At 45.8% G+C, this 22,242-nt stretch overlaps 1 protein-coding gene across 1 annotated transcript in view; it reads left to right on the top strand.

Moving 5' to 3' along the window:
- Nucleotides 1-22,242, top strand: part of CRAMP1 (cramped chromatin regulator 1) — a 1,037,800-nt gene that overhangs the window by 59,400 nt on the left and 956,158 nt on the right. The window contains exon 3 of the mRNA XM_078662937.1: nucleotides 15,834-16,030. Coding sequence (XP_078519063.1) covers nucleotides 15,834-16,030 — 197 coding nt within the window. The remainder of the gene's footprint in view (nucleotides 1-15,833; nucleotides 16,031-22,242) is intronic.

Here is a 22,242-nt window from a genome sequence, read left to right as displayed (position 1 = left end):
TTTTTTTTTAAAAATTGGGAATTTCTATGGTATTTTAATAAAATATTTTTTTATCACACCTAAGTATGTTACTTTAATCTTTTGTTTTTTTCATTGTATTGCTTTTTTTTTGACACGGAGTAATACTTAATTACCATATGTAAATGCATCCCCCCACCACCATGCATGGTCAATGGCTGTGCGCGATAGGGTTGGCTGAAGGGTCTGGCCTGTGGCCAGGCCCTGTGGCAATCACTCCCCATACAACCATAGGGCTCCTGCGGGAGCTAGATGGGCCAAGGGAAATAAAGCTCCCTGGGCCAATTAGAATGTTCTATTTATAAACTGGCGCTCCTTCAAGAGTCTCATACTCTTGTGGACCCAACTGCCAAAATATACAATGTACTCAAGACATAGATATAAAAAAGCAGACATTTGAGGTGAGAAGATCTAGAGTGTTGCTGGTGTTGAGAGTGATCTGTACAGGAGCTGCTTTTCACCCAAACTTGAGAACTACCCAGAGTTCACTACTTTTTGTTTGCATAATTTATGCGTCACTCTATGCCTGAAAGGGTAATGTTTTGACTATGTCTGGACAAAGCTATACCTCTCTGAAGAGTTCTAAGTAGAGCGAAACACTTTGTATGGGGTTTCTTTTACTCATTTCATGTTGGCTTGGTTGGCATTTCACCAATTCAAAAGTGTAATACTGTGCCTGGAGTGGTACATAGCGTTTGTCATTTTAAAGCTTGACATGGACAGCACTGTGCTAGTCCTATGCTTAAGACTTTGCTGTAGAAATGGCAAAAGACTTCGTCCCTTTCTGTCTCAGCATGGATGGCACTGTGCTAATCCTATGCTTAAAGACTGTGATAGAAAAGCAGACATTTGAGGTTAGCAGATCTTGTGTCGCTGGTGTTGAGAGTGCTCTATACAGGAGCTGCTGTCCACCTATACTTGAGAACTACCCAGAGTTCTCTACTTCTTTTTTGCAAAATGTTCCCGCAATTCCTTGTTATAAATTCAAGTCTCTTGATCAATCCGCAAGAGGTTTTCATAATACCCCTCTTATCTCGCTTGCTCGCCCCCTTGTTTTGGTCCAGTGACTCTCAGGTAATCCTGAATTGCGTCAAAATTGTTCAGCAGTTTTTAAAAGAACTTGTGTAATAATAATAATCCACATTTGTAAAGCGCACTATCACCCGTAAGGGTCTCTAGGCGCTGGGGGCCGTCGGGAAGATTAAGCAAGCTATTGCCCAGAGTCCCACGGTGCTGGGCTAACCTGCCGCCGGAGCCGAGGATCGAACCCTGATCCCCAGATTCCAGCGTCAGTCGCCCTGGCCGCGGCGCCACACCTCTGGAACATTGAGGCATATGATCTGTACAGGTATTTACCTGGTGGTGCATTATGGGCGAGAGAGGAATTGGACTATAATCTATTTGAGCCCACAAACATTTATCTATGATTACGGCCGAAACGCGTCAGATCGCCATGAGTGGTGCCGCCCTGTGACTTAAATAAACATGCAATAGGTCTCACATTTGATTATGTTAAAACCATTTGCTTTGCTAATGGTATTGTATAGCAAAGCAAATGACTTTAACTTAATAAAAGGCGAGACCTATTGCATTTTCAATGCTTCTTACTGTTCTGGTCGGGCAGTTTTTACTACTGATATTACCACAAGCATTCCTGCAGCAAGCATAAATGTGTGCAGTCACCCATACCTTGCAAGACAATCACACAGCTTGCCTTTGCAAGTTTAAAACTCCCTTGATTTGCAAATGTAGGCTACTTTTTTTTTTAGCTATCTGATTGGTTAATGAGAGCCACTTTTCATATTTTGGTGCAAGGACCTATTTTCTGCTCCAGTCTGAACTTGTTGCCACAACCATGTCTACATACCCACACACACATAGACGATAAATAGCTTGTTACAGCTTTGGAAGCATGTGTCTCCAGTTTCCCGAGACAAATGGGTTTCCGACGAGCATGCTTCTGCACAAGCTGCTGTTTGACAAACGGAGATCCATACTGGGCGCTGTTACCCCCATCACTCGCTCCTTCGGACGCTCTCTGCAGCTAGCACTGGCTTTCAGGCCTTAATTAACGTCAGTGTTGCGGTTTGCAATAATTATGGACCTGTTTCACTGCACACAAATTAGGCTGTTTATCAGCCTTTGGGCAGTGATTTGTAAGTTTTTGCGTCGCTAAAAGGAGGTGACTGCCTCCCTAATGTATCAGTGTTCCTGCTGGCCGTCCTGGCAGCTGGGGCAAAGACAGAGACCTCAGCCAACGCCGCAGCAGAAGAGCCCCAAATGGCTCCTCTGATCCTCGCTAGCATCCGGGCTGCCCCTGATGAGCGCACTGAAGCGGCAGTATTCGTGCCATTAAATGCACACTGTCCATCCCCCCACTGGGCGCTCTATGGAGCCATTGATGCCGCCACACTGCGCGGACGTGTCCCACGGAGTCCACGTCTGGAACACAGCTGCGCCCCCTTTGTAATGCCGGAATTAAAACCTGCGTGACATTTCAATTGCAGAGGGAGGCTGACGCACTGAAATTTGCTGGACAGTGGCGTAAAGATAGTCCACGCAGCCCATGTGGTGCGGGGAGGGGGCGAGCTACAGGGGGTAGCTTGGTGGTCTCAGAACCCATGCAACTCAGAGAGAGGGGCGCAGGGATGCACCCGTGAGAAGAACCCCTGTGCTTGGAGCACTGAGACCCCCCCCCCCCCCCCCCCAAGAAGCGCAGGAACACAACTTTCCAAAGCACCGGAAGCAGAGGGCTGTGGAGAAACGAGGAGAGAAAGGGGGGGTGGGAAGGAGGTGTTGTGCGACAATATGTTGAGAAGGGAGAGGAATGGAGCGTTGGGCTTGATGAGAAAAGTGGAGCAGGAAATAAATAAATAACGTGAGCGCCGTGCCTAAAGCGGGTGCAACGCTTATTAAAGTAATGTAAAAAAGCATATAGCGGCGGGAGGGGGACGACGACGGGGGGGGGGGGGATAAGGGCAGAAATAAAAAGTGCCTCAGCCATTGTTAAAGGCAAACGCGTAGTATGAAAAAAAGTGCTTAGCGGCTAATTGAGAAACACTGTGCCGATTTAATGATTGCCTCCGGTGCAATCATTACATTGTGTTTTGTCTAATCTACGGCGCAAAACGACGCCCACAAATCAAAAATGGAGGCGGTGCAGCGACACAACTTCTGGAATCGTATCGATTCCAAGAAGCCCTGGTATGACGAGAGCAGCGCATGCACTGCTTTCGCCAGGCCGAGACCTAAAAACCTGTCTTGTGTGTGTGTGTGTGTGTGTGTCTGTGTCTGAGTCAGTCAGTCAGTCAGTCAGTCAGTCAGTCAGTCAGTCAGTCAGTCAGTCAGTCAGTCAGTCAGTCAGTCTGTCTTGAATTGGTGTCTAAATAACAATTATTTTGCTTTTGGAAAGGAGCTGTGGAGACAGCTTCGAGGCGTGGCAATGGGATCCTGCTTCTCCCCCAGCTACGCGTGCTTGCACGTAGGCTGGTGGGAGGAGCAGGTTCTCAGCGTCACACATGAGGTGTGGGTCAGAGAGAAGATTGTCAGGTATCTAAGATATATTGACAACATATTTATTCTATGGCAGGGTAGTGTAGATGAAGCACTAATATTTATAGATGAAATCAATGTGAACTGCCTCAATCTCCATTTTACATCTCACATCCGTCCTAAACAGATAGAATTTTTGGACGTCTAAATCTATGTGAGTGCCAATAGATTAGAATCAACTTTACACCGCAAACCCACATCCGGCAATACTACACTACATGCCTCAAGTCTTCACCCAAGGCATACAATATGCAGCATCCCTTATGGAGAAATCTTAAGGATTAAACTAATTTGCAGTTCTCCGGCAGATTTTGAGGGTTGTGTCACTGACCTCAGGGCCCGTCTCAAAGAACGTGGCTACTCAGACCGAATCTTCAACCAGGCTTTGGCTAAAGCAAGGTTAAGAAGTAGAGACAGTCTATTGTCGAGACAGAGCTCAGATACTGATAATATTGATTCCCCTGCTGGTTCTGACACAGAAACTAACACTTGCCCTAGATTTATCACTACTTACAGCAGTGAAGAGAACGCCATCAAAAAGATTATTCAAAAAAACTGGCCAATAGTTCTCACAGATAACATCCTGAATTCTACCTTGCCCCGAAAGCCCCTAGTCACTTTTCGTAGGGCCAGAAATATGGGGGCATCTCTGGCTGTTAGCAGCCCAGAGCTGAAACAAAAGGGTACGTGGTTAAAATCCAAGCCTGGATTTTGCAAATGCACATATTGTAGGGCGTGCAAATTCGGTATGAATAGAACACATTACCGCACACCTTTTGGCACGACAGACATCCCGATCAAGGGCAGCCATGATTGCAAAACCGACTTTGCAGTTTACGTTCTGACGTGCACCTGTGGACTATATTACATCGGTAGTACCAAAGCCCAGGTGAACGTCAGAATTCTCCAACACCTCCGAGCAATACTACACAATGGTCCCGCCTATCCTGTAGCACGACACTTTGCGTTAAGGCACAATAAAGATCTAGAGTGCCTTACGTATTTTGTGGTGGGATCAGTACCGCCCTCGCGTAGAGGAGGAAACAGGGAGCTGCTGCTGAGGCAGCTAGAGACACGCTTCATTTTGGAGTTTGAGAGCAAGTGGCCTAATGGCCTCAATAATACTGAAGATATTCATAACTTTCTATAGTCACGATACAACTCTGAAGTGTGTTTCTTCATCCTGGCATTTTGAAGGGGTTTTGCCTTTCATCTACATTGGCGCCCATTAAGTTATCGGCAAGGGACTCATCTAATATTATCGCTCAAGCCAGTCGCACTAGGATGGAGCTTGGTCCAGATGGGTAGTCAGGTTCCCTGTTGCCCATCTCTTCTCCTGATTATGAAGGAACCGATTAACAAGGATTATTTATGATGTTTAATAGATAGTCAGGTTCCCTGTTATCTATTAGGTTTTACTATTCCTTTTCCCCTTTTTACTCTGTCCTCCGGCCACTTTACATCTGTGGCATTTTTCCTCCCTACTCATTATCAAGTTTTATTACCATATATTTGGTCACTGCACTTATTTTTCACTTTTAAAATCACGATGAATTACTGTTTTTAGAATAGCATTTTTTACTTACCTTTGATCAAATAATATGGCTTAGTCCTTATTTTAATATAGGTAACGTTTTTCTATGTGCATTCTTTTTAATCAGCAAGATGTATATCATGTATTTTATCACTTTTTAGATGTGAATACATGCACTTTATATAAAGCCTCTTTGCACACTAGGCAGGGTTGTCCTAGCTTTTGGTTGTTGACACTGTAGCACTTTTGTGCTCAAATTGCACACCCAGCTCTCCGTTCTTCTGTCCCACGGGGCAGAAGTCAAGTTGAAATTATCAGCACAGTCACCTTTTATAAACCAGTATAGTTGGCCTCTCTTGTGACATAACAGATTTATCCAGTTATTTTGCCAAGTTTGTTATAAGCTCTTTTGACCTAGTGATTAGAAAATAACAAAATGGTGTTTACAGTTCATAAATGCATTTATGCATAGTACTTGTTGTGCAATAATTTCGAATTGTTGTCTCATCCATAATTGCTTTAATTTTGTGCAATATATATATATATGAAAACAACTAGGCTTTCCTACATTGGACTCAGACAAATCCAGTCTGTTGTTTGTAGGTCACATGACCTTTCTAGGAGGCGGGTAGCAGGCGGGTAAAAATGCACTTTAAAAATCACTGAATCCAGCTACTCCTTGCATGTGAACAAGGGCTGCATAGCCCGAAACGCGTCATGGTTGGTTGTACCACTAAGACCTGCAATTAAAATCAGTTACCTGAAAAGTTCGTGGTCTGTCTCCTGCTTCGCCGGTCCTGGGGGATTGGAGGTGGTAATGTGGAGTTTCAGCACATATATATATTTTATATATTATATATCACTAGGTAGTTACTGGTATATAATATAAATTACCTAGTGTTGTGTGTGTGTGTGTGTGTGTGTGTGTGTGTATATATATGTATGTATGTGTGTGTATATGTATATGTATATGTATATATATATATATATATATACACACACACACACACATATATACACATATATACACATATATACACATATATATACATATATATACACATATATATACATATATACACATATATATACATACATATTCACTGGAAAGAGAAATGTATATATTAGTAGAGCTAACTATAACTCCTGCTCCCGCAATGCAAAGTCTGGCCATGGGCATGGCCAGACCTTTAAAAAAAAATAAAAAAAATTGGAGGGGGGCTGCATGGCCCCCCTCCTCCTCAGGCCAATTCTGGGCTGGCCTTCTGCTTTTTCTTTATTATTGTAGGAAAGCTGGGCAGCGTTGCCCCCTTTTGCTGGGCCACTATTGGCCCTGGGGACTCCATCCCCTGGGGGCTCCTCTCCCCAGGCCGATTTCGGCCCCAGGGATCCCATCGCCGGAGGGGGCCGCATAGCCACCCTTCCGGGCAACTAATGGCCTCAGGGCCCCATTCCCTGTGAATTGGCCATTTTTTTTTTTTTGAGGAGGGGGGGCCGCGCGGCTCCCATCCCCAGGCCGATTTGGGCCCTGGGTACTCCATTGTCCGGGGCCCGGCCATTATTTTTTTTCAAAGGGAGGAGGCCGCGTGGCCCCCCTCCCGGGCAACTAATGGCCCCGGGGACCCCATCCCCCGTGGCCGGCCCTCAAGTGGGGGACCGTGAGGGGAGCCCTAATGGCCCCGGCGGCTCCCCGCATCCTGCGGAAGCTGACATTGCTTTTGCACAAGGGAAGCTGCTAACATGCAGCTCCACTTGTGCAAAAGCAATTCTGCTTTGGTTTTTGACAGCGAGAGCAGGTTTCCTGCTCGCGCTTCCAAAAACCAAAGTAGCGTTTGCTATGACAGGGCGGGAGCCGTGCTCCCACCATGTCGTAGCACACAGCAATGTCCCAGGGGTGGGCACTCCGGGACATTGCAGGAGCCGGCCCAGGGGGGTGTCGGTCCCCAGGGCCATCAAGGAATCCAGGAGTTGGGCCGGTCCCCAGGAGTGTTTAAAACCCGGGGAGGTGGTGGTCCTCGGGATCGGGGATCCGTAACAAACAGTGCCCGGGGGAGGTGGTGGTCCCTGGGGCAGTGTAGGGGGGCTTGAACCCCCCCCCCCCCCCCACACCCTCTTTATTTTAGCCCCAGGGAGGTGAAGGTCCCCGAAGCTTGGGTGGCCCTTGAGGCCCCACGATTGTGTTTAATTGAAGCCCCGGGAAGGTGGCGGTCCCCGTGTATTGGGTGGGCCTGCAAGGCCCCACCCACCCTATTATAATTAAGCTGTGGGGAGGTGGTGATCCCCGGGGCTGCGAGAGGCCGTGTGCCCCCAGCACAGAAATTATAAAACCCCTTGGAGGTGGCGGTCCCCGGGACTGCGCGGGCCCCCACTACAGAATTCAGGATTGCCTCCAGGACCTGGCCCGCCAAGGGGCTTTAAAAAACAAAGCGTGTGAGACCGCACTTAATTTTTTTTCTTCATTTTTGACGGGGTTCGTGCACCCAGCGAGAGAGTGCCATGTAAGCTTAGCTTCACTTCAAAGGCCCCAGCTGCTTCACCCTCCTCGCCACTCTCCCCGCTCCGCCCCCTGCTGCGGCCGTGTCGCATTTCTCCTCCCCCCTCCCCACAGCAATGCCCTCCGTCTTGTAATTTGCTTTTGTAATTTGCTCACTTTTAATGTTCTCATGTATCAGTTTTGTTCCTATTGTGAACAGCTCTGCCATCTTAGGGTAAAGTCCCAGCTATATAAAAATGCGCAAATAAATAAGTAAATAAGGGTAAAACGTTCCTGCTGCGCCCACCCTTTTAATGTATTCTCTTTCCTGCGACAACAACTCCCCCCCCTTCCTCCTGTGCGCTGCTGACCTTCCCCCCTCCATTCCCCTTCCTTTATCACTACCGTATTGCAATACGCCACCCCCTCACTTGTGCACTTTCTGCACCTATCCCTTTTCTATGTCCTTCTAAACAATCGAACTTCCGACCTCCCTCATCCACCCAAGTTAGAAAGCCAACTCCGCCCCATTCAAAACTTTAATCTTTTGACCCTCTGTCCTTAATTTGCCCCCCAGCATATCGACTACAGCAAAAAATAACTCCACCATCACTAACTAGCACTTACAAGCCACCCCCACCCACCAAACCATTTAAAGCTCTTGCACACCACAAACAAATTACATTCACAACAAATTACCTCATAAAAATAAAAGGCCCCTGCTGCGCCCCTTAATACAATCTCAATTTTGCACCAACAACTCCTCCGTCCTCATGTGCGCCACTGACCTCCCCCTCCTCCCATTTCCCTACCTCCATTAACAGCCGCATTCCAATACGCCACCCCTTCCCCCACTTGTGCACTTCCTGCATCTATCTCCTTTCCGTCTCCTCCCAAAAATGAGATCTCCCACGTCCCTCACCCACCCAAATTACAAAGCCAACTCTGCTCCATTTAAAACTTAAAGCCCTTGACCTTATGTCCTTAATTACGGAAAACAACTTCACATTCACCAACCATCACCTACAAGCCACCCCCACCCACCATACCATGTAAAGAGCACTAACATTACAAACAAATTAAAAGATCGCTTTTTTTTATTACCTGTCACACGAGGCCGGAAACGAACAGCAGACGCTATACTCCTTCTAGAAACTACGCGGTTTACTATGTGGGAATTTCCAGCTGCGCTACGTACATATGCTACATAAGATAACGTAGCAATGGCATTGGCTGAGGGACATGTCACTCACAAAAGGAACACAAAGCTGATCTTATACAGTCATGTTCACTAAAGTGCCTCATTTCACTTTAAAGAAACACTAATGCACAGGCCACTTAAAAGTAGCTTCAGTTTCACCTTTAATACGTGTTGCACATATTTACATTTCTACTGCCCTTTCACTGTAAACAGATTTTTAGTGCTCTACTCTCTCCTGTAGGCAACTACCTCTTTACCTTTAAGCTGTAGAGGCTTGTTTTGATTGCAGGTTTGTTTGGCTTTAAAATTACAAATGCTATAGGTGTCACATTCGCGAAAGTTATAACTATTGGCATTGTAAATGACAAAACTATCAATTTAGCTATTTTAAAAATCAATACATAAATAAAATAATTGTCATTTACAAGACCAATAGCTCCAACTTTTCTAATGCGAGACCTATTGCATTTCCAATGCTTGTATGAGAATGCATGCATTTTTACCATCCAGTGTGTTTACCCCATCTCTAAACACATTCCTTGTCCTAAATTATGAAAAATGCAATTTTCCACAAAGTTGTCCTTTGGGACTCTTTTACATACTCTTTCACTTTTATACAGCTTTGCCCTTTGAGCTGCTTATCCAAGCAATTTTAACTCCACAATTAACGCATCTGTTTTTCGCTTCCACTCTACATTGCTTCCCCTCTTGTGTTCTTCTCCCCACACATGTTCTTCACCAATCCTTTTATGTAGGTGTTAATCCAGCTCTGATCAGTAAATAAAAAGGAAAAAGAAAACTTGGGTCATTTTGTAGGCGTACGCATGCTTGATCTATATACAAAACAACAGACTGCTCCCCCCCCCACCTCCCTCCTGTTTTTTTATCCATGCTGCATGGTATCTGGGATGATGTGCTGCTGTACAGCTAAAAAAAACTGTTGGTAAAGCCAATAGTTTCCAATGCTTGTTTATTTATGTTAGTACATTGCTTCATAACATCCACTCTTGCAGTCTAAGGAGAAAAAGAGCAAGGGGAAGAAGTATGTCCTTTTCAGGCCCCAAACCCTTTAAATTAGAGGAAGGCTAAAATCTAGGTACAAAGTTGGTGAGAGGCACAGTAGTACCACTTAGGGAAAATGCCTCTTGATGGTACTAGTGAATGAGAATCAGGCTCCCTCTCGCAACATTGAAACAAAGGTGAAGTAAAATATGACGCAAACTACCCTGCAGAGTGTGGAGCAAGGCTTGAGTTTGCACTTAACTGGAAGGTGGAAGAGATTGAATCAGAGGTGACTTCTCTGGGTAAGTGGATGCTGCGGTTCTGCTTATGTGTGGTAAGCTGGGTCCAGCAGTTTGAGTCAAAAGTGGCATGTCTGAAAAACAACTCCAAGACTGCTAATGTACGTATTTTAAGAGTTCCGCTACCACAAGTAGAACTATTTTAGCTCGTCTTATCTATTTCTGATGGCTAACACAGAAGTGAACAAAGAGAGAAAAGTAAGAGTATGTAATGATTCTGGGTGGTGTTTCTTCAAAAAAGGTTACTGTTGTTGCAGAAAAAAGTTCTGGCAAAAAAAGATATGTTTTTCTTCGTAATTTATTTGAAAAGTTTTATATAGCGCTGTCTAGACCCAGAGGTATCGGAGCGCTTTACATGAGGAAGGACAATTGTTTCAAAGCATAGTTACAAAGTTACATCAGTTACTGGAGCGTAGTTACATGAGATACATGAATTACAAGAGCAATTCTCAGTCCTCCGCTATGTATGACTCCCTTATCCCTGTGGACTCTCTCAGAGGGGTCTCTGAGACTTCAGGGCATAAATGCTGGATCCCTCCCCAACAAGCGGAGAAGGAGTGCTTTGGCAAGGGGCATATTCATGGAGGTATCCGAGCGCTTTACATGAGGATCTGAGTTACAGGTTACAAGTTACATTTGTTCCTAGAGAAAAATCAAACATAAGAAAAAAGAAAGCAAAGTTACGGAAATTCGTCAGGGGAGGGGGAGGGATGGGAGACAAAACAGGGAGAAGGGTAGAAACTGTGCCCTATGTCCGGCTGGGTAGGTGACGGCCGGGGAATGAACCAGGGCTGATCTCCTCTATAGCTGAACCGAGCAGCTGCTCCGAACATAGTGCTCGGACTCTGCTGTCAGGATAATGATCAGGTGGAATCAGTGAATGTCATAATAAAGCGGAGGAGTTGGTGAGATGAGAAACTGCAGTCCGAACAAAATCCAGACACCATCTTGAGGTCAGGCGCTGTCCTGAGGGGGCTAAGGAATATTTCGGCTTAGAATAAAGTGTGTAAACAGTTTTAGTTACAGCCCATGGTGGCATCCTCATAGTTCCAAAGAAGGTGTCATTCCCGGTGTTATTGGTAGGCGTTGTCTGCCTCATCCTTCAGCTAAACCCCTAGGTCGGAGGACGTAGGGAGGGATCACTGTGGATGTCACGTGTCCTCAGTCTGCACTTGTAGGCTCCTCAGGGGACTGGGCTGGTCTCAGTTCAGGCGCTGTGCCGGCGGGGGTGCAACCCTGCCCCTTGTCACTACTGCACACGGTGAATGGGGGCGGGACACCCCCACCCAGCACTCCCTTCTGCTGAGAAATGTAGGCAATTAGGCCCTGACTGGCGCCATCTTATGGTCAGGCACCTGGTGTATATGAGCAGGCAGCCCACCAGACTCCTCCTGCCAAGAACACGTGGAGGCAAATCCCCGTTGCGGGGGACGACACCGCTCACCTCCGCCACTTCACTTCACGCCCCCTGCACCGACCTTATTGTGTGCCAGCCTATCAGCTCAGGATCGCAGCTTGGTACCTCTGCTCCTGATTAGGTGATGCAGCGGTGGGGTTCGAGACTGCCAGGGCGACGGGATCGCGTTCTCCCCTGGGGAGGGTGGGGTGGGGGGGTGGAGACCACTTCTACTGCTGCAACGTGTCCTCGTGGTTGGTAAGAGACGGAGATAAGCATCATGCATCCGGGAGGCAAGCTGCTAATACTACTGAGCCTCCGAAGAGAGAGACAAGCCATGTGGCCAAATCTGCAGTGCTTAAAGAAGTATTTTATGCAGTTGGGTTTGGATGAGGACAATCTAGGCAGTACTCAGATTTATCCATGGATTAGTAGTACATTTATTTAAGCATGTGCTTACCGTTTCAATTTTACATGAGGAGATCAAGAATAGCGGTAAGCCGCCAATTGATATTTTTACCAGAAAATTATCTGTTCAGAATATTCTTGAATTTTCGATGGGGAAAATCTTGTTTGCTAGTCAAACATTTGTTGAGATTAGGGACGTAAAAATCTTTATTTTTTTTTCTTATTTTTTTTAGATTTGTAGGAAAGTGGTGCTGTGTGGATTGCAGTGATTGTTTTGGTGTCCATACTCTACGTTCCCTCTCCACCACAGTTGCCTCACTGCTTGGTTCATGCAAGGGCCTGAGATTCAATAGCAATGTTTTGGTACATTTTGGAACAAGTCCAGCATGTTGGGCGAAGACTAATTCTCCATTTCTTTATGTAATTTGCAGTGGTCAATGGTTGTTTCTCTTTGAGGTGGAGCAATGTATCTGTGAAAAAAAATTCGACAATAGTTTATTTGTTGTGTATATATGTATATATACTATCCTCATTACGGTAGGTCAGCACAGATGTTGAACACTTTATTATGCAGGTCACTATGGGAAGTCCATATTTCGATCATAATTCGGTATTTATTGTCTCGTGTCTGCCTGACCTGTCTCACACTGGTGTAGTTGTGGCACGTGGGGCAGGGATAATACTCCTTTGTTTTCTATTTTTATTCTATATTTTTAAACATCTTTTTATTAACCTTACCAATAAAAAAATTAATGGCACAATTATATAATGTGCTTATTGATGCCAGATGACCAGCATTGCTCATCATTTGACCTGTCAGTGTGTATTTCATGGGTCAGCGCCATCACACCAGACTCCCCTCTCTCGCAGCTTATGATGTACCCCAATAAAGCGTATTTCTCCTTGCCACAATTAAGCCTACATTTTTTAGTATTTTGAAATACTTCATTACCCCTCATCTCCCCAGATGTTACCCATTAGTAATGAGGCCTCACTTTGTATTTTCAAACCTACCACGTGCCCGATATATTTGAATACTCCTTTCCAGAAGCAGTGTATCCGGGTACAGGACTAACTAGTTGTACTTTTTAACATCTTTTTTTTCCTTTCTCTATTTCAGGGAAATATTTTAAATTGCAATACTTCATTAAAAATCCTTGATATAGAATTGTCTGTTATTCCAACCTTTAATATTGCATGTGCTTTTCTGCGCTTCTCTGTATTACTACTCAAAGATTTCTCTATGAGTCAATCAAGCTTTTTTGGAGTATAATTGTTTAGTTTTTATTTCTGTGCTGTGTAAAGAGCCACATAGTAAGAAGCATCTGAGGGTGTCATATATAGATGGTGCAGCCTCAGCCCAAAACCAGAGTTTTTTTTCATATAGGTCATGAATGGCATCCAGACCTTTCTGAAATTATTCATTCTTCAAAACCAAAATGGGTCTGAAAATTCCCAAGTTAACCCATCACCTCCTTCTCCGAATGTGGTTAAGGACAGGTCTAACGTACTGCCTATAGTAGTGTTTTATGACTAACATTATAAATCACTTAACAATAATCCACAAATGTCTCCATCTACTATACATTTTGCTAAAATTCTGACTAGATCCCATCCCATTATACCATCGCACATTGAAATTACTACCCAAGTTTATCACAGTGCTACAGATAACTTGGACCTACCAATTCTACAGCTCTCCTGTCTTTTATCCAAGCAATATCTTGCTAAACTATGTTTAATAGATCTAATAATTCTGGAAGTCTTGCATTGGACAGTCCTGATGCACAACACTTGGATGATTTGTCCATAAATATTAACACATCAACTCATGACTCTATAATTGCTCCAACTAACGCAGCTAGCTCAATGAGTTTCTCCATCAAGGTGCTGAACTGGCAGTTCTATAAGCTGGAACTCTAAATAGGTATGTTACAATCTATTGGTTCTTCTATTTCCAAACTGGTGTAGCAAGCTTAACAATGTAGGCTACAGATTGGTTTCTGTTTCATGCTATTCGCCAATCATAACCTCACCTGTGTATGCACTCCCATTGTCAAACTATGCACTCTTCCAGAAATGTTGAAACAGTTAATTGATAACAATATAGCACTATGTTCAAAAACTGCAAAAATGGCACAAATGGCAACTGAGGCTGCAGCAAGCGTGCATAAATCCACCATAGAAGATTAAAAGCAGTAACCAGATTCAAAATAGAAATTCACTTTGTTTTTTTTCTCTTTTTCAACCAGTTCTTTTTTTGTACCGACCATATTTTTTTTACTGCCAAATATGTTACCCTTTTATTCCTCAGAAAAAGAATATTTATTTTTAGAGTATAGATGAGATCCACATTTTTTCTGGTCCCGTGACAGGAATAAGATGTCCCCTTTTTTGTGGGTAGACCATACCTTTCTTTTCAATGAGGCAGACCGCCCTGGTCTTCAGTTTGAGTTTTATTAGAATTTTTGTCTTGTGTACCCTGTATCAGGAGGGAGTAGGCGGAGTTCAGATCTACATGACATTACCTTACATAGCCCTTCCATATGAAGCATTCCGGTACAGAAGCACACTAGGGGAGTGGCTATGGCGGAATATGCCGACTTGGCGTTTTCAAGCTCCGGCAGTGGTCTTTTTCTTCAATATTCAGGGTATGGAGGTAACACTAGGTCATCTGACCGGTCTGGCACCCTTGATGAAGTAATTACGCTTGCGGCGGGATGGACGCAATTCTTGTTGATGACAATTTCCTTACTAAAGATAATGTTTCACACAATCTCGACACCGTTTGGCTACAGGGTCCGCACGCCTCCATTTGTTGCCTTTCATGGTCGAATTTGAGCCCATGTCGAGGGTACCCCTATGTTTGTTTTACCCATTGCAATAATAGCCTTTTTTTGCTTGCATGAATGTGGCTTTCACATGGTCAAAATATCAATACCACTTAAAAGACCTTGTGGGATTGACACACAAAAATCACCTCCAAGCATGTTGTCTGTTGCTGTTCATGTGCCATAACATTTTCTCATTCATTTAATGTAGTGTTTGAGTTGCTCTGTATGGATGGAATGGGTACGAGTTCACAGAGCAAATTACTTGCAAGAGTTGAAAGATTCATTCTAGACCTTATCTTTATGTCACAAATTGTGATTATATGTACACTAGGTACAGGACAGTATTCATAAACTTAGGAGAATAATCTGCTTAGATAGATTCTGAAGAATGATATGAGACCTGGCTGGGCTAAGGTGGCTGAAATATATAGACCTCAACAGTTGGCTATGCATGGGTCCATTAACACATCCCTAATATACATGTCTTTTGTTTATGGAAGAAATCTAGAAGGTAATTTTAGGTAATTTTAACACCCACCTCCGATCTCCTCGACGATTTTACTTGGAAGTATTCCCTCAAGGGGATTGAGCCCGCTCAGTCACAGGTGTCCTGAGTGCCGACCCGATGATGAAGCATGGCACTAGAGTTTTAGTGGCAATGGTCTCTTAAACTACTTCTAGAGACTCCTGATGAAGACAGAAATTTCTGCTCCCGTTGATTGTTTGTTTACCTTTGAAAGTTGATTGGTCACAACCCTAATTCTTGTATTTACACCACGTTTAGATTGTTAATCATCTTTAAAAGCCTCCACATTGGTGCTACAGATCAAAGTCATAGCTTTATATTGATGTACAAATTTTTACATGTTTGTTAAAACAATATTGTACACCTGATCTGCACTGTGGTAATATATTTTCCTTGATTTCTTCTCAAATGTAAAACTATTAAAGCTATAGCTACTGTTCGACTGGAAAACATGTTTAGATAATCGTTGACAAAAGCATGAAAACTTGCCGAATTCCTCCCTCCTTTTTAACAGTTGAATTCCTGGAATTTTTATACTGTTATCTATAGTTAATGTTTTTTTTTGTTTTTCTTCTATTATGATTATATAGATAATGGAGGACCATCCTCTGGCTGCACTTCAACAATACCTCTTTGTACTTCATCTACGGGTGTATCCAAATCGTCTTCTCGCAGTCTTTGCTCGTCGACCAGCGAAAAGGAAGAAGGTATCGCAAAGAAAGTCCGACGGCAGTGGGAGTCATGGAGCACCGAGGATAAAAACACATTTTTTGAGGGGCTTTATGAGGTGAGTGATAAACTGCTAGTAAAGGCCCCGTGTTTCTTTTCAGGAGTGTTACCTGAGCTAACTAGAACTTATGCCCCCGCAATGCGTGGGCAATGAGTGGAGAAGCGTGGCTCAGTGGTTAGAGGCGGCAGACCCGGAAGCTGAGATCAGCCGTGGACCAGGGTTCGATTCCCCACCTCGGCGGGTCTCGGGCTCAAAAATTCCACGGACTCGACAATTCTCGCTCCGGTGCCTACTCGACTCACGGGGTCACACTCTGCGACTCTGGGCAATAGCTTGCTTAATCTCCACTACGGCCCCTCGCGGCGGGATGCCTGGCTTTCACCTTGTGAATACCCTGCCGGGGTATCTCACAGGGGAATACCAGGACGGGTTCCCTAAGCAAGCGCCTTGAGACCCCTGGGTGATTAGTGCGCTATATAAATCGAAACACACACACACACACACAATGCACTGCTTATGACCTCACATATTACATGGTCAGTGATATCACTAAAGACATCTCTAGAAAATTCATGTGAGTTGTTTATGCCCCACTTGTTACTTCCAAGGTTGTATTTTTTTTTTTTTTTCACAACAGATTTTATTGAGCAGTTAAGGCAAGAGAAAATTATGGCTCTCCACAATCAGGAGATTACCACCAACAGTTATGGCACAGTTTATTACGCATGCACAATTGTCCGATCAATAAAAAGAGAAAGGCTCAAGAAAAAACAACCCTGCCCTCCCACTCCCCGTACCCCACCACCCCCCAGATCCCCCCTTCCCCTCCCCGCCCCCACGCACGTGTGTATGAAGCTACGAGTAAAACTGAGGTGCGTTGTGACAGGTATGCCACAGAACATAGGCCAATGCAACACATCTCATTCATATGTCTTCCTCTCGTTCCACTGGAGGATCCAACGATAGCCCCCTGTAATCAGCCAACCGCTTCCAGATTTTAAAATGCTTACGGGGGCAACCCCTTGCCTCAAACACCGGTTTTTCAAGCCCCATGTAATAGTCCAGTCCAGCTTTCCATGCAGACAAGGGGGGGGGCTCTCTCTCCCTTCCATGCCCGGGCCAGATCTCTCTTAGCCACAACAAGTCCTAACAACAGTAAGTGGCGTTTGTAGATGTTTCCGCCAATACCCTCCATGACATGCAGCAACCCCAACCGGTGAGTGCGGGGGAGATTCCAACCCAGGACCTCAGACAAGCAGCCCCATACACCCCTCCAGAAGCCAGACAGTCTAGCACACGACCACACCGTATGCAACAGCGAGCCCGGAGTGGCCCCACAGCGCAGACACTCCGGAGACTCAATCAGTCCCGCCTTCCACAGTCGCTCTCGGGTGTAATAGGCTCTATGGAGATACTTAAATTGGATGAGCCGAAGCCGCATGGCTATAGCGGCCCCTCGCGGGGATTCCAGGGCCTCCCTCCAATCATCCTCATCTAGGGGACCCACATCCACCTCCCATGCCGCCCGGAGGGAAAGCAATGTAGAGGAGCAGTGAGTGACCAGCGTCTGGTAGATACGGGAGACCTTTCTATCCTCCAGGTCCCCCATAAAGACCTTCGCCTCGACCGGACTAAACTCGGGGAGAGATTCCAAGTGAGCGATACTGGGGGTGAGTGCATGACGCAGTTGTAGATAGCGGAAGAACTGGGATTGAGGCATGTGGAACTCCGCACTGAGCTCCTGAAACGATTTGAGGGTAGTTCCAGACATGACCTGGCCCAGCAACGAAATCCCTATGGCCTCCCATCCCTCAAACCCGGCCAGAGTAGAGAGCTCCGGGAGCAGGCCGTTATGCCACAGCGGCGTTTCCGCCGTCATTTTGCCCCACCAGCCCATCCGGCGCAACGCCTGTCTCCACACAGCAAAGACCACCCTCGTGACAGACTGCAATGTCCGCCGCAGTCGGGTCGAGTACAAGATGGTGTGTAGCGTATTGTCCCCCATGAGCGAGCGCTCCAAAGCATATGCCGGGTCCCCCCTATCACCATACCACCATTCGTTAAGAATAAGCAACTGAGAGGCCTGGTAATAGGACAGCAGATCGGAGGTGGCCAGGCCACCACAATAGGTGGATACGAAGCTCGTCCGGAGCGCCACCCTGGCCGCCCCTCCAGCCCATAGGAAGCGGCCCAGCACCAAATTAACCTGCCGAAACTACTGCGGGCTAACAGGGTAGGGGTAATTTTGCAGCTGATATAGCAGGCGTGGGAGCGCAACCATCTTGAAGATTGCGGATCTGCCGAATATGGTTAGGGGCATTCTGGACCACGTTTTGGCATCAGCCTGGACTCGCTCCCACACAGGCACGATGTTGCGATCCCAAGCAATGGTTGGCGATTCCAAGAGAAACACTCCAAGGTATTTCAGCCCGTCAGATGCCACCCGTAGTCCTGCTGCCCAGGGGTCTGCTATGGTTCCGCCCCCCAGCACCCACAGAGTAGACTTGTGTAGGTTCAGCCAAAGGCCGGAAACCTCCCCAAAGATACGCATGATGTCTAGGACTCGGGGACCTGAGCGTTGCAAGTCCGTGAGGAAGAATAGGACGTCGTCAGCATACAATGCAATCCTGTCCGTCAGATCCCCACTCCACACAAACCCACGCATCTGTGCATCTCAAGGTTGTATTTCTATGTTTAATTATTTTGATAATTTCTGTTACGTTAAACCTTTAAATTAATTTCCCTTCCATGGGATGCAATAACAGTGGTTTGTCGTCCTTAATGAGAGATAAAGCCAGTTAGTATACATTGAGTGGATATTGCTATTGTCCTTAACCCTTTAATCGCTTAAACGCGGCGCAAATTCTCACTCTGTGCGGGAAAATTAATGAGTGGGCGGGACTGCGTCGGCCAACGGAGGTGCGCAGCACCAGCGAGGTAGTGCTTGCGACGGCCATTGGCCGACGCGAGTAATTTCTTGTATGTGCAGTAGTATTGTTATTTACTGCAAATTTTTTTTTTAAAAACCCTGTTGCCATTTTTAGGTCTTGCTGATGCAATGCGCGTAAGCATTGCGGTGAGATTCTAGTAAGCAGTATGAAAAGTCTGTCAAAACTGCGGATTAGACACAGTTCATGTGATCTATGCGCGTGCCTGCCAGCCACGTCACACCAGTCATACAGTGCTGTAAGCCTAGCTTTGTATTAATACAACACATGAATATTCTGATAAAAATAGACTGAACATCAACTTTGACACAACATGCACTATGACGATTAGCAACAATAGGACAAATCCACGAGCATGGTTCTTGTGCAAGGCATATATTCGGTCAGCTACCGACTATAAATATTTAGGGGTGATCATCGACAAAGCAGGTAACTCTGCGCAACAATGGGACACCATAAAATGGAAAGGCCTGCACTAGCAGTGTGCCTGAAGAGTCTAAAATCAGAATTAAATAGGCCATTGTTCTCTCCCCTCCTCCGTGTAGTGCACGCCAAACTACTGCCAACAATAACATATGGCAGTGAGCTTCTAAGAGGCAGGGATGCCAAAATCCTAGACTGCACACTAGTGAACGCATACAGGATCATCCTCACCCTACCTAAGCACACCTCACAAGCACAAATCAGTCTGGAGTTTGGTCTGCAAAAGCAGTCCCTGGTGAGGAGCTTTCTTCAACTTTTGGAGAGAAAGCGACTTCCTGGACTCTCAACCGCTACTTATGACAGGAGCTCCAACAGAGGGACTGTGAGAAAATGGCTCTATATATACTGGACCAAAGTAAGGTACAGTGTGTATAGGGTCCACAATCCCCACAGGTATAACAGAGGTTAAAGTCAGGTGTGACCTTACTCTCTAAAGTGGTAGCTTGGTCGAGCAGCAAGGCAGTACCAGAGGACAGTGTAAAGCATTTTTTGTTCACACTCAGTCAGCAAAAGGTTTCACACACTCGAGGACTGAACTCCAGGCCAATTGTTTAAATATCAAAATATATACTAGTTTTATTTTTAGAACCAACAGGTATCAAAGTATACTTTTCTCAATATGAGTGACTTCAGGTAATTACTTTGCAGAAAGGTAATAGACTTTGTAAACACAATAGATATAGTGGTTGCAGTAGGCCCAGTTACTCGCTCCCCGGCCGAATACCATGCCACTTACCAATATGGCAAAGCCCTGCACTAACACCAGCGCACCCCTCCCCCAACCCTCCAGTTCCAGTTATAATCATCCACCATCGGCTCTCATCCCCAACACCACCTCCAATCCTACACTGGACATGATTATGTCCACCCTCCTCCAAGTCAAAGAAGAACTTCGCACCATCAAAGAACTCCTCCTCATACACCCCCCTACAAACACCACTTCCTCGTCCAACAAGTCCCACAGCGTCCACACTGCCCCTCTCACTCAACACTCCCCACATTGGCCCGTTATCCCGGCGCGCAACCACACCAACCGCCCTTGCCGCGCCCTCAATCCTCTTTCGGTCCACGACATCCACATCCTCCTCCGCTCTTATGGCCCAGTTCCCTTTAACCACACCTCCACCACACACCTCCCCATACCCACGATTCTCTCAAATCCCCTTAGGCCCCCCACTCAAAACAACAGAAGCTCCGTCCCAGATAACCTTAGAAAAGTCCCCCTCTCTCTAGAACCCTCTACCACCCTTTTCACCCCCAGACTCAAATGTATCCTACTCAACTGCAGATCAGCCCCTAGACACTCCTCCGACATTGCAGATCTCATCATAACAATGGACCTTGACCTAGCCATTCTAACGGAAACCTGGCTATCTGAATCTTCCACACCCATAATGGACATTCTTGTCCCCCCCAACTACCACATCATTAGACTCGACAGGCCCGGCAAGACGGGCGGGGGAATCGCATGCATTTTTAGGAGCAACTTTTCCGTTGCTCAAGGCACCTCCCCTTCCCTCACCTCCTGTGAACTCATCTGCCTCGACGTCAACAGTGAGGGCAAACCTGTATGCTCTCTACATATCATTTACCACCCACCCGGGGACAACCTCACCTTCACCCAACACCTCATGGACACGATCTCAGCCAATTCCGGATGGCAGAACACACAAATCTACCTGGGTGACTTCAATCTCCACTGGAACGACGAGAAAGATGCAGTGGTGAATAGTCTTAAAACTTTCCTTAATGCGCTTGACCTCACCCAAATCTGCAACAGCCCGACACATGACAAAGGCTCTATCCTTGACCTTATCATCGCCAAAGAGGACTCTACCCAACTGGGGTCAATCCAACCCTGCGATTGGTCAGACCACCACATTATCACATTCTACATCAACGAAAAAGTCAAAATTAACCCGGCTCAACCTTTCAAATCCAAGATCTGGAAAAGGGACTTCAAGAAACTTAACCCCAACTCCTTGCCTTCACACAGCTGCAGTCTCCTCCTTCCCCCCACCGGCGCATCAGACGTCCAATCTCTGACCGATCTCTACCTCAACTCTATGACTTCAATAATCAACGAAGTTGCCCCCCTGCAGCTGAAGAGAGTTTCCACCAAGAACTCAAACCCATGGTATGATGGCAGACTCAATGAAATCAGGCGTGCCATGCGAATGGCTGAGCGCACCTGGAGATCTGACCCATCAGCACTGCACCGTAAAACTCTTAAGAAGAAGAGAAATGCCTATTTTAGGAAAATCAAGCGCTCAAAATCAGCTTTCTTCAGCCTCCAGCTCGATCAGGCAAAAAATAGACCAAGAAAATTGTTTGAACTAGTCAAAACTCAAACCAAGGAACAACCTCTACATTCAAACCTCACCTCAAGCGATATACCAACCTGTGAAGAATTCTCTGCTTTCTTTAAGACAAAGACCGATACTATAAGAAGCGATCTCCTCAATGATGTTTGCCGTTACTCCAACCCCATCGGCATAACTTCCACTCAACCTAAAAACAATGCGACATGGTCATCCTTCGACACCTACTCAGAAGAAACAATTAACAAACTGCTGGGCACCTTGAAACCCTCTAATCACTTCACTGACCCCTTACCTGCGAATGCTGTAAAAGACTTCACCCCCCTGCTCCTCCCACTCTGGACTAAAATCATTAACTGTTCCCTCCAACAAGGTCTCATCCCTGACTCCCTCAAGGTGGGGCAAGTCACGCCTATACTCAAGAAACCTACAGCTGACCCTGCTAACCGTAACAATTACCGCCCTATCACCAATAGCCCCACCCTGGCCAAACTGCTGGAAAAATGCGTTCAACTCC

Source organism: Lissotriton helveticus, chromosome 10 (assembly GCF_964261635.1).
Source record: "Lissotriton helveticus chromosome 10, aLisHel1.1, whole genome shotgun sequence".
NCBI lineage: Eukaryota > Metazoa > Chordata > Amphibia > Caudata > Salamandridae > Lissotriton > Lissotriton helveticus.
This window is presented reverse-complemented; position numbering and strand designations above follow the sequence as displayed.